The 12,489-nt window shown below is 40.6% G+C and overlaps 2 protein-coding genes across 2 annotated transcripts in view; one reads left to right on the top strand and one right to left on the bottom strand.

Moving 5' to 3' along the window:
- LOC107725844 (kinesin-like protein KIF26B) overlaps positions 1-7,398 on the top strand; it is a 96,233-nt gene extending 88,835 nt beyond the window's left edge. The window contains exons 10-14 of the mRNA XM_016535246.1: positions 668-839; positions 947-4,352; positions 6,685-6,887; positions 6,961-7,111; positions 7,319-7,398. Coding sequence (XP_016390732.1) covers positions 668-839; positions 947-4,352; positions 6,685-6,887; positions 6,961-7,111; positions 7,319-7,398 — 4,012 coding nt within the window. The remainder of the gene's footprint in view (positions 1-667; positions 840-946; positions 4,353-6,684; positions 6,888-6,960; positions 7,112-7,318) is intronic.
- Positions 7,399-10,516: 3,118 nt separating this feature from the next.
- The window catches only part of smyd3 (SET and MYND domain containing 3), a 171,380-nt gene continuing 169,407 nt past the window's right edge, over positions 10,517-12,489 (bottom strand). The window contains exons 12-13 of the mRNA XM_016534912.1: positions 11,431-11,484; positions 10,517-11,360 (exon numbers count right to left, since the gene is read on the bottom strand). Of these exons, the coding sequence (XP_016390398.1) occupies positions 11,181-11,360; positions 11,431-11,484 (234 nt within the window). The 3' untranslated portion in view covers positions 10,517-11,180. The remainder of the gene's footprint in view (positions 11,361-11,430; positions 11,485-12,489) is intronic.

Raw genomic sequence — 12,489 nt, 5'->3', positions numbered from 1 at the left:
TAGTAAATTAAGCTTGTATAATTTGTGCTTAGTTTTCATGTGATCACTGTTAATGACCACTTAAGATTGACTACACACTTCACTAACCATTTTTAAGAACATCATCCGACATCAAACAAATTAGAAAAGATTATCACTGTAATCACATTAATGTACACTCTGTTGTATTCTGTGACAATGTTTTGCTTTAAATTATAGTATAGGTCATTGATTTCTGAGAACTTACATGTGAATATTGTAATACTAGCTGACTCATCATTGAAAAGCAGCTTTATATGTCACCTCTAATGGTTGCCATGGGGAAGGCAGACAGAACAGGAAATGCCAATCCAAGTCTCTCTTTCTCTTTCTCTGTAAAAAGAGACTGTCTGGCAGCCAAGGTTTTTTGAATCAGGGTCAGCAAATAAAATGCCCAAAAGGGTCTATCCATTCTTATTATTAAAGAGGGTTACATTACACGATTAGACTGATTGCTAGAAGTGGTCCAGGTATTCATTGAAAAGGAGTTATTTCCACAAAGCCTTGATTTTTGAATGCATCCATTTTCCAAATACATTTTATTCTGAAAAGGTTAACTCATTTTATAAATCATGTAGCTTCACTTTTAATCATTTGGTTACACAACTATTATTTTGCCAACTTATGCTCTTCCATTTTTTATTTGCAGAGATAGTAAGCTAACAATGCTGTTACGTGAGTCCCTGGGAAACATGAATTGTCGCACCACTATGATAGCCCACATTTCCTTGTCACCCAGCAACTTCTCAGAGACACTCTCTACCCTTCAAATCGCCTCTCGTGTTCTTAGGCTGAAGAAGAAGAAGGCTAAAGTAAGCGTGGTATGATACTGTCGTTAATTTTATTGAACTTTCTTTTAGCATAGAATGATTCACCATTGTGTTTTATGTTTATTACTTTAAAATGCAGTGTTTTTTTTCTTTTGTAGCAATACACATCCAGTTCCTCTGGTGGTGAGAGCTCATGTGAGGAAGGAAGAATGCGTCGCCCAACACAGCTGAGAACCATCCATTCTAGAAATGTTGTTGATTCAGAGATGCCCCTGCTACACCTCTCCAGTGACCCTGAAGAGTATTCCAGCAGCGAACAGTCATGTGACACAGTTATCTATGTAGGTCCAAATGGCTCAGCCCTCTCAGACAAAGAGCTAACAGACAACGAAGGTCCTCCAGAGTTTGTTCCTATAATCCCATCTCTACATAAAAATAAAGCAGATCTTGGCAAGGCTTCTTTGACATCACAACCATCTCAACAGGTTGTGGCCCCACTAGATCAAGCCTCACAGTCTGTCCAACCCTTGCAGACCATTAATCCCCAGCCACTCCCACCTTTGCCAGAGGAAGGTGCTGAGCCAGGTAAAAAGGAAAAAGACTGCCTTAAGTGCAACACTTTTGCAGAACTCCAAGAGAGGCTGGACTGCATTGATGGAAGAGAAGAGGTTACGAAATTCCCTTTTGAAGAAGTCCCTGCCAACAGAGCTGCCAAATTTGAGCCTGGCCATGGTCAAGTTGTTAAAGGGGGTCAGCAATCCAGTTCTCCCAAGAGGATCTCTGACCAGCAGCTGGAGGAGATCCGTGAGGTGGTTGAAGAAGCAGAGATCGCTCAGTCAATAATTGAAAGCTTGACACAGTCTTCAACAGGCAGTTGTGGACTCTCCAGCAGCAGAAGTGTGACTGGCAGCAGTGGTATTTGGCAACTAACTCCTCTTCACAGAGCTAAGAGCTCCAGTTTACATGACAGCAAAGAATCCATCAGTGGGGGAAGCAGCAGTGAGAGTAAACCTCGTCCTATGGGTTCCCCACGGTTGGGCATTGCCAGTCTTACTAAAACCTCAGAGTACAAACCACCATCCTCTCCCTCTCAACGCTGCAAAGTGTACACCCAGAAGGGAATAATGCCTGGCACACCACCTCACTCCTCACATAATCTTAATAAAGACTCTAGAAAATCATCTACAGAGTCTTTGCTTAATCCTGAGTCTAGAACCTCTCCGGTGGGGATGAGCCCACAGGTCCTAAACAGATCTTCATCATCCAATAGCCTTGGATCAGCTGAGACACTGTGTGATGATGTTCCCCAGCTGCCTTTGGACAGTAAGAAAAATGTGAAGGATACCACAGCCACAGTTACACTGGAGCATCCTTTGGAACCCAGTGGAGAGGATGAGCTGGTGTTTACCCTTGTGGAAAAGCTGACAATTAGTGGGGTGATGGAAAATGGCAGACCAACCAGTATTATCAGCTTTAACAGTGACTGCTCGGTGCAGGCTATGACATCGGGTTCAAGACCTGTTAGTATAATTAGCAGCAAGAGTGAAGACCTAGAACATTACACCACAGCTCCCTGCACTACCACCGCCACTATCTCACAAGTCAACATTGCTAAATTCCTGCCTCTCCGCAAGATAGAAGGGGACGCCCAGGCTAGTCGTCGTTCCTCAGTCAGCTCATGGCTGAGTGAAATGAGTGCTGGCAGTGATGGCGACCAGTCATGCCATAGCTTTGTTGCCCAACAGTGCTTTGGACAAGGTGAGGCAATAGCCGAAGACAGGCTTTTAGAAATTCAAGAAGAAGGTGACATAGACCCCGAGTCAAATGACCAAAAGAACTCAGACAAAGAGAGTGATTCCAATAAAACTGAAGTGAATGATAAAAACACAGCTAAACACAAACTAGACCAGCTGTCATCAACCTCAAGTGGCTATGTTCCTTTTAAGACCAATATCACAACTCACCCATGTGCTGCTGTTAAGCCAATAGTTGTGCAGGACTTACAAACAAAAACCCCTCTAGTCAAAGATCCCAAATCACCACCTGTTCCATTCTTAAGTGAGATACATTTTGATGACCCTTGGATGAAAAGGGAGGGATGTGAAGAGACCAAGCCTTTGGAGATGGTCTGTGATATCAAGTCAGAGAAGAGAACATCTGAATCTGTAAAAAGGAAGTGGCAAGTTGACAAGCACAGCTCAAGTGAAGCAGCATGTTCCCCTGATTCAATGAACCGGGTGGTGGATGGCTGCGAGATGGTCTTCAATGCATCCGAAAGCATAATTCAAGTGTACTCTGCAGACATCCTCAGGACGGGTAGTCTCCCTCGTGCATGGCATCGCTTGAATAAGCAGGACGATCTGGAAGACCCTACATATCATTACATGAGTGGAGAGTATAAAAGCCTTGGGGTTACCACTTCCACTCCCTGCAGTCCAAGAGCCACACTCGAAAGAAGAAGTTCAGCAGGGAGGCAAGGCATCTTTGCTCGTCAGAAAGGAATCCCACCATTGCCACCTGTAAGGAAGTCTAGCCTTGACCAGAGGAATCGAGCAAGTCCACAGCATAGTCCAGGAAATTCTCAGACACCAAACCAGCATCTGTCTTTCCTTGGCAGCACACCTGAAGACCTGGCCGGTAAACACAAAGGACCAAATGTAGAGAGCAGCAGACTCTTCAGTGCCAAACTTGAGCAGTTAGCAAACAGAACCAATTCCTTAGGGAGGTCTCATGGGGCACATTATGACTGTCATTCCTTAGAGAAGGCTGAGAGTTTGACCTATCTAGGCTCTAAAGGAGGAGTTACAAAAGACAGTACAATGCCAAGGACAGGTAGGAGCATCACCCGTGGTTTGCTCTCATCACCTACCAATGGACCAAATGGTAATAATAATGCCCCACAATTACCCAAAGCAAGTCAATCCAAAATCTCTGCAGTTAGCAAACTCCTTATGGCAAGTCCCAAAGCTCGAAGCTTATCAACCTCTTGCACAAAGACCCTAAGTTTCTCCACCAAGTCCCTCCCACAGTCAGTGAACCGAAGCTCAAGTTTGCCTCCCAATGGAAAGAACCAGAACCAAAATTCATGGTCAACTCAGTCCTTAAGTCGCAGCAGGGGGACAGGGTTAGCATCTAAGCTACCTTTAAGAGCAGTGAATGGACGAATCTCTGAGCTCCTTCAAGGTAGCGCTAGCTCTCGTGCTGCCCAAGGACGAGGGGCTTCAGACACTGAGGAGAGAGGAGCAGCAGTCCAAGGAGAGGAAAGGCCGGTGGTCCATACTTTGCCCTCACCTTACAGTAAGATCACCGCCCCAAGAAGGCCTCACCGTTGCAGTAGTGGACATGCCAGTGACAACAGCAGTGTTCTAAGCGGAGAGCTTCCTCCAGCCATGGGAAAGACTGCTTTGTTCTACCACAGTGGCGGCAGCAGTGGCTATGAGAGTATGATACGAGACAGTGAGGCCACAGGAAGCACATCATCTGCTCAGGACTCGATGAGTGAAAACAGCAGCTCTGTCAGTGGTCGCAGGAGCCTTAAGAATTCAAAGAAAAGAAGTAATACAGGTAAGCAAATATCAGATGCCAAAAACTATGCTTCTTTTTGCTTAAAGTCCATAATCCAACATAAAAAAGTATTTTACTACTTGATTTTTTTGTTGTGTAATACAATGGAAAATGTCAACATACTCCTGTCAGCTTGGTTAATGTACACAGTGGGGAAAATAATTATTTGATCCCCTGCTGATTTTGTAAGTTTGACCTCTTACAAATAAATGGTCTATACTTTTTATGGTAGGTTTATTTTAACGGACATAGACAGAATATAAACCAAAGACTCCAGAAAAAAAACATTTTATGAAGGTTATAAATTGATTTGCATTTCAGTGTGTCAAATAAGTATTTGATCCCCAAGCAAAACATGACTTAGTACTTGGTGGAGAAACCCTTATTGGCAAGCACAGAGGTAAGATATTTCTTGTAGTTGGTCATCAGGTTTGCACACATGTCAGGAGGGATTTTGGTCCACTCCTCTTTACAGATTCTCTCTAAATCTTTAAGGTTTTTTGGGCTGTCACTTGGCAATTCAAAGTTTCAGCTCCCTCCACAGATTTTCTATAGGATTATAGTCTGGAGACTGGCTAGGCCACTCCATGACCTTAATGTGCTTCTTTTTGAGCCACTTTGTTGCCTTGGCGGTATGTTTTGGGTCATTGTCATGCTGGAAGACCCATTCACGACCCATCTTCAGTATTCTGACTGAGGGAAGGAAGTTCTCATTCAAGATTTTACGGTACATAGCCCTGTTCATCAGCCCCTCAATGCGGTGAAGTCATCCTGTACCCTTAGCAGAGGGTCTTGTAGCCCATCCCAGCCTTGTGTAGGTCTACAGCCTTGTCCCTGACGTCCTTTGACAGCTTTTTGGTCTTGCCCATGGTGATGGAGAGGTTGGAATGGAAGATACAGATTCTGTGGACAGGTGTCTTTTATACACATAATGAGCTGACATTAGGAGTACTTTCTTAAAGTGACAGGACTAATCTGTGTTCTACACAGCACATAACTAATCTGTGGGAGCAATAATTCTTGCTGGTTGGTAGGGGATCAAATACTTATTTGACTCACTAAAATGCAAATCAATTTATAACCTTTATATAATGTGTTTTTTTCTGGATTGATATTCTGACTCTATCCACTAAAATAAACCTACCATAAAAATGATAGACCCTTCATTTCCTTGAAGGTGGGCAAACTTACAAAATCAGCAGGGGGTCAAATAATTATTTTCCCCACTGTACATATATATATATATATATATACATACACACACACACACCTATATTTATTTGTTTGTTTATTTATTTATTTTATTTTATTCTATGCGTGTAGTCTGCTTCTCAAGTCTGGCAAATGTATTTAATGGCTCATCGTGGAATCCATCTTTCTGCATTACAACAATTCAAAGATCTCAGTACAGTTAATGTAATCCCTAATGAATTGTGCTCAAGAAAATTTATTGTACTACAAAGCTTTCAGGACTCATTCCAGATTATAGTTGGAAGAAACAAAACTTTTTAAACAGCTCTACTCCCCTCTACATGCTTGGATGATCTGTTATGATACTGACTGATAGCAGTTGCCAAACTTAGCTGTGGGTGGTCTTTCAATATTTAGTGCTGCATAAATTCCAGAATACACACCTCTTCTCCCATTTCCTCAGGCTAAGAATTTTACTCTATTTCTTGCCACCACAAACCTTTGCATGGTGAGAAAACTGAAAATGTAAATCATTTCTCAGACACAAAAGCTAGACCAGTACACGTTGAACCGCAAAGAAAAGTAGTATTGTAATTATGTTGTGAATACCTTATTTGAAAAGGCCTTTGCAAGGATATAAAAGCACAACCACAGTTAAAATTTACATCAACTGCCAACCGCCAACGTTCTTCTGAACTCAGAGCACTGTCTCTCCGAGGCAATGAGGGAAGACTGAAAAGTTGACCTTTTCGGTGCTGTTTTCAGACCAAATGACTAGCTGAAACACATTAACATGACCTTGTTCCTTGGTTCCAAATCAGATAACTTATCATCAGACCTGGAACTGTCAATTTCTATGCAAATAGGGGAACTACTTCTGGCAAATTCCTTATTGTAGACTTGGCTCCTCCAGACTAGTCAGATAAGATACTGTCCTGCTATTATCTCAGTGCTCTTTTTCATTACACGGCTGCGTCGAATTGGTAGGAGTGCGGCTCTGTGTAGGTTAAGCTTTGGCTCAGCACTGTAGCACACTTTGACACTTTTTTTTGTCTTTTCACTTGGTTTAATTATAAAACAACTCAAGATTGATAAAATGTGTTTACATAGTGCTCATCACATGGTATTGTTTCATCCCTAGGGTCCCAGAGACGCCGTCTAATCCCTAACCTCACCTTAGACACCACCTCTCCCGTGAGAAAGCCGATCATCAGTCCAGGAGTACGCTGGGTGGATGGTCCCCTCCGGCCAACACAGAGGGGTTTAGCTGAACCTTTCGAGATTAAGGTTTATGAGATTGATGATGTTGAACGTCTACAGAGGAGGCGGACCGTAGGCAATAAGGTAAGTGCGTTTTTACAGCAGTTCTTGTCAGTGGTTTAGAAAGATGTATCGCTTATTGTTGTTGTGCCCTCAGGAAGTGGTATACTTTAGTGCCAAACTGAAGATCTTAGAGTATCGGCAACAGAGAATCTCAGAGGTGCGGGCCAAGTACGATTGGCTGAAGAAGGAACTAGAGCAAACCAAACAACATCTGATGCTGGAGCCAGAGAAATGGACCACTGAATGTAAGTCATTTGCACACTTTGGGTTGATATCAATGGTACCATTTCTAGTCCAAGAAATGATCATATATGAACAAATTAAAATACATGGCAAAATTCACTAAATAGCTATGCAAACTGCAGGCATTGTAAAATATTTTTCAAGACAAAAGTATGAGTTTGGTGGGTTTAACTTCTGTCAGTTAACATCCGTTTCCTTCATTTTTTCAGTTGACCTTCAGCAGACGTTTGAAGTGGACTCTCTGGAGTACTTTCGTCGTTTTCGAAAATGGCTTGCTCGCTTGCTGTGAACAAACTAATTATATTGCCATATGTGGATAAAAGAACAAATCGTTAAAGAAGATGAATGAAAAACAACAAAAAGGACGACAAGTGCCTTGTGAACACTTCAATATCTTGGAAATCTATGGACAAAAATTCATATTTGTGTACAGACGGTGCTAGCTTAAAAAAACATGCATACAAACAAACAAAAAAAGTAACAAGAAAAAGAAAACACTGCTTGTTAAATGATGTGTTTAATCTCTGTCTCGGTATTTGTATTGTTATACACTAGTCACATTCAACATGAACTGTTACGTGTGTTTTATATGATTTTTTTGTATTCTTGGACACACTGAGACCACATAGAGCATTTCATATTCCATGGAATAGCACAGCAGGACATCTCGAAGAATGGTTCTGGCATTGGCTCATTGATTTTTCACATCCCCTGCGGTTATGTTGGCATTTTCAGCAGTGTGACGCCTCGGGCTGGGCCACTCCAACGTGTCACGGTTGAGCGGCGAGAAGAATCCTCAGTCTGGCAGGACCAACAAGGATCTTTAATATCAATAATGCATCCCAACTTCTTGGGCATTTTTAAAACAACACTTCACAGTATAATTTTGTTCGTCAAATACAACTTTAGTAGAAATCGTCGAATTCAGTCTGTTGCATTGCATTCCAGATCATATTGGTGCATATGTCTGCTCATTGGCCTTCCCTCTATGTGGTCTCATTGTACGTGTGCTGACACTTTGGTATAAATCTGTTTATATATACAGTATATATATGGTGCTTGAGACAGTTTCAGCTCTAAACGTTTATAGATGAGTATATAGCCTGTTTCTGGTACTAGCTAAAGACTTCATATGCTTTTCCATTCCCGCTTCACTCCTCTTCCCTGCCCTGACCCTCGCCAACGCAAAGGGGGGCGACATTCCTGCTGCCCTTTTGGCATTTTAATGAATGAAGGATATTATTTATTTTTTACCTCAGGAGGCCTGTATGACAGAGATGCTTATATTCTATAATTTATTTAACCTGCAAAGCACTATGCATTAAAATTGTACAGTAGCTAAATTCATGCCATATATATATATAAAATATACTTCTATATTTCACTTTTGTTCTTCTTTATATATTATATAGGTTTTGTTTTTGCATTTCTTTGAATATGCATCTATTGCCAAATCATGGGACACGAGAGAACAAGCAATTTCCATGTTTATTCCCAAAATGTTTTTCATCACAAGCCGTCACATTCTTCAGCATCTGTGAATCGTTCAAGTAATGCATTGTGTGATATGCGGTACAATGTGAAACGAATATCCTTAATGCGCTTTAATGTTCACAAACATGGTTGCGAAACTAAGGCCTCGCCTCCTTTCACTAATTCATGTGAATAGAAAGGAAAGGAGTTTGGCATTACAGATGGATGAGGGAAGATGAGAAAAGTTGTCAACATATTGCTTCATGTTAATACTGCGACGGTCGGCATGATTTCTTGTTCTATGAGGAAAAACACAGCCTGAATGAGAGTTTGATTGACATACGGACTGATGTAAATAAAGGATGTTTCAGAAGCTGCATTCTTTTTTCTGCCTTATTCTGCACAACTAATTAATAACTAAAATTATTTGAATCCTCTCTTAAAACGTTTCTGAGATACTATAATTTTTTTTAATTAGTTGCCCACCACACGTTTTTGCAGCATAAATCTATTTTTTGATGGAATTTCTTATAAAAAAAGAATGAAAGCAACCTTTAGTTGGTCTGTTTTTATTCATTATTTTAATTCAGTATACCCCAGGCTTCATTTTAGATGTCTTAAGCTGCTTGTAGACGAGATTGATCTTCATCGGTTTAATGAACAGCCATCAACCACAGATGCAGTTCAATAGACAATCATATCAGACATCAAAGGAGCACAAGGGACTTTACAAGTATATGATAATTCACCCTAAACCTGACTGGACGAATACAGATAATAATAATACATCTTATCAGTGATCCTGATGCTTAGTGTGGATCTCATTATAATAAAAGTTGATATATATATATATATATATATATATATGTAGTGAAACTTACTGGTCATAAAACCTTATCTATAACCTTTTAGTGCTGTTCGGTCAATTTTTTGAATTTTTACTTAAAGGTTTTGGCACTTGCTATGTGAAAAAATCAATTAAAATAAATACATCATGGACAATCATGGATGGGTTAAATGGTCCAGAATAAAATAAACTTTTGGAAAGTGACAATGGAAATGAATGGGAAGCAAATTTCATGTAGTGGAAAATTTTGGTTCTGCAGCAGAAATGTCATTTTCAGGTCTATGCTCAAAAAGTGGTTAACAGGTAATGAATGGATCATAACTATCCCATAAATATAATTTAGTACCATAAAATATTAAATAAATAAAATTATCAAACTAAAATATAGTACATTTATTTAATTGAAAAAAAAAAAATCTGTCATTTTTGACCGCCATATGTGAGCAGCACCTGAGGGGTAAGTTAAAAAAAAAAAATTTTTATTCCTTTTGATTTTTGGTGAAACATGACTGAAGATTTGTGGTTGGACTCGTTCACGTTTTGTTAGGAATGATGTCATATAGGCTTAAAGGGCTCCGAGTGTGAGTTAGAGATTGGACTGCTCTATACTAACTTCCTCTATTTCCTCTTAAGCCCCATTCTATCCAACAGAATGACATTTTTTTAAGAAATTATCTCCATCTTAAAGAAGTGCACCTCCAAAAGCTGTTTGCTTTAGTGGCCACAGAGTTATGAGAGGAGAGGAGGTGGAATGAGACGTGTAATCCTGTCTATCTGTATCCTGACACTCATGAGGGTTCAAAAGATTTAGCAACAATAACACGTTCTGGGAAAATATCCGGAAAAGTGTCATCTGTGCTGATCCAGACCAACTAGACGAACAAAAGACTTTTATTTCCGTGTATATACGTAGGTTTTCAGTAAGAAGCTCAGACACAAACTTTATTAATAATTTGATTTTTTACACACCACTTGTTGTTTTACCACCAAAATGAAATCACTTCCTGAAGGATGATATTATTAACAAAAGCCAGTTCCTTGTATATTACATTAATACAAAAGAAAGTGATATCGAGGTCATTTCAATTACCAATTAAAACAATATTCATAAGAAAACATTCTGATTAGTGAAACACCTGGACAATTTCTTAATAAAATGCCAGTGTTTCGTGTTAGCATGGCGACATCTGTTCAAACCAGAGTATTGAAATTATTTAAATGATCCCTTTCGTTCACGTAACTGTTGTGAAAACTTACTAATATGATTTTCATCTTTAAAAACTGTTTCAATATTTGATTCAACATGGGAATATTTACTGAAACGAAGGATTGACCCACATTACAAATCAAGTGCTTACTGCAATAACACAATCCAGATGGTAAAAGACGAGCATAAAAACATAAAGCAGCTGCTGAAATATGTTTATGAAATCAGAGCGACTGGAACTGTCTTGCCAGAGTAACTCTGATGATTGAAGTTAATGATGAGAAACTGAAGCACAAATCTGAGGTGTGTGTTTGGAGCGGTTTTATGAAGCACAAAAGCTATTGCTGAAAAGGTGTTGCTTTTCACAACAGTTGATTATGTGATAGTCAGAATCACACTAAAGTCATGTATAGTCATTTTTATTAAGGGTCTATGCTTTAAGGGTGCTAATGGATAAAAAAATCATTGTTGGTAAGTGAAAAAAATTCCGAAATGGACTGAAAAAGCACAGCGAAGATGTAGATTTTTCCCTCTGGCATTTTTTTCAGTTGAATTCTAAACCAGCTGGTTTGATACACAGTGGCACAAAAGCAGGTGGCAGACACAACCATCCAGAAACATTCCATTTGAGAGCAAATATAGCGGCGTGTTGATTGACAGCCAACATGTCAAAGAATCGGAGGAGAGGAGTATGGGGCCATGGCGGGACCGCAGTACTCGGTCTCTGTATGATGGCACACATCAGTCTAGACTTGACCCAGCTCAGCCTGGCACTCACTCAGTTTTCTCCTCACCTCATTAGTCAGGACGTGATCCGTCCCGTGGGTCACCTTCATGATGTCATACGCCTGAGGAGGGAAGCAGCGGGAGGAAGAGAGATGGTTGAGTTAAACAATCGTCATGTGAGGGAAGAAAATTAATTTAAAGGAATGAAACGGGAGCTGCGAGAGTCCAAAGCACTCATTACATTACCGTGGTATTTGGCTTCTGCACCAAGAGCGTCACGGGTGAAATTTTACTCAGAGAAATGTCATATTAACACACTTCTATAATAATTAAAGGTGGGGTAAGTGATTTCTGGTAGCCAATGTTGACATTTGAAATCACCAAAACAAACACGCCCCTACCCCAAAAGGGTCTCGCCCCTATTTTGATAGCTCCGCCCCACACATACGTACTCAACCCGCCCAGGCAACGATTAGTTCTGTGAAACAAAGCAAAACCAATGTTACACCGTGTCTACACCGGACGCGAGTGGCGCGGCGCAACAAAATACTATGGAACTCATTATAATCAGTGATGCTGTCTACACCATAGATATACGTATATACATATCTATGGTCTACACTGGATGCGGCGCGGCCGGCACGACAAATCCCCGACAGAAAACTGCTGCTGCGTTCTATTTATAAAGTATTGACACAAATTTCAAATGATTTTCAATGGTCGCTTTGTCGCGTCCAGTGTACTAGACAGACTTTAGCTGTTGCGGCGCAGACACGGTGTTACTCACCTATCGAGAAGAAACAAAGCAACCTCGGCGTCCGATCGCAGGCCATTCCGCTCCTTGAGTTCTCTCCAGCGCTGGAAAGCTACTTCTTGCCTTAAGCCTTCTTTTGTTCCGAAGATGTTTTTCTCTTTTGTTTTTTATCCGCCATCTCTATCTTTCTGTCGCTCGGCTCGCTAATGTCCGTCCTGTGCACTGAACGCTCTCTCCTCCACATCATGAGTAGACACGCCCCTTACTGCTGATTGACTACAAGTTTGTTTTGCTAGTCGGCCCGAATCAGTTTTCTAAAGCGTTTTTGAAAAATTGCTTACCCCACCTTTAAAAGGTAAAATTAAAAATAAAA

Source organism: Sinocyclocheilus rhinocerous, unplaced genomic scaffold, assembly GCF_001515625.1.
Source record: "Sinocyclocheilus rhinocerous isolate Xijiao unplaced genomic scaffold, SAMN03320098_v1.1 scaffold1004, whole genome shotgun sequence".
In the NCBI taxonomy this organism is placed as follows: Eukaryota; Metazoa; Chordata; class Actinopteri; order Cypriniformes; family Cyprinidae; genus Sinocyclocheilus; species Sinocyclocheilus rhinocerous.
This window is presented reverse-complemented; position numbering and strand designations above follow the sequence as displayed.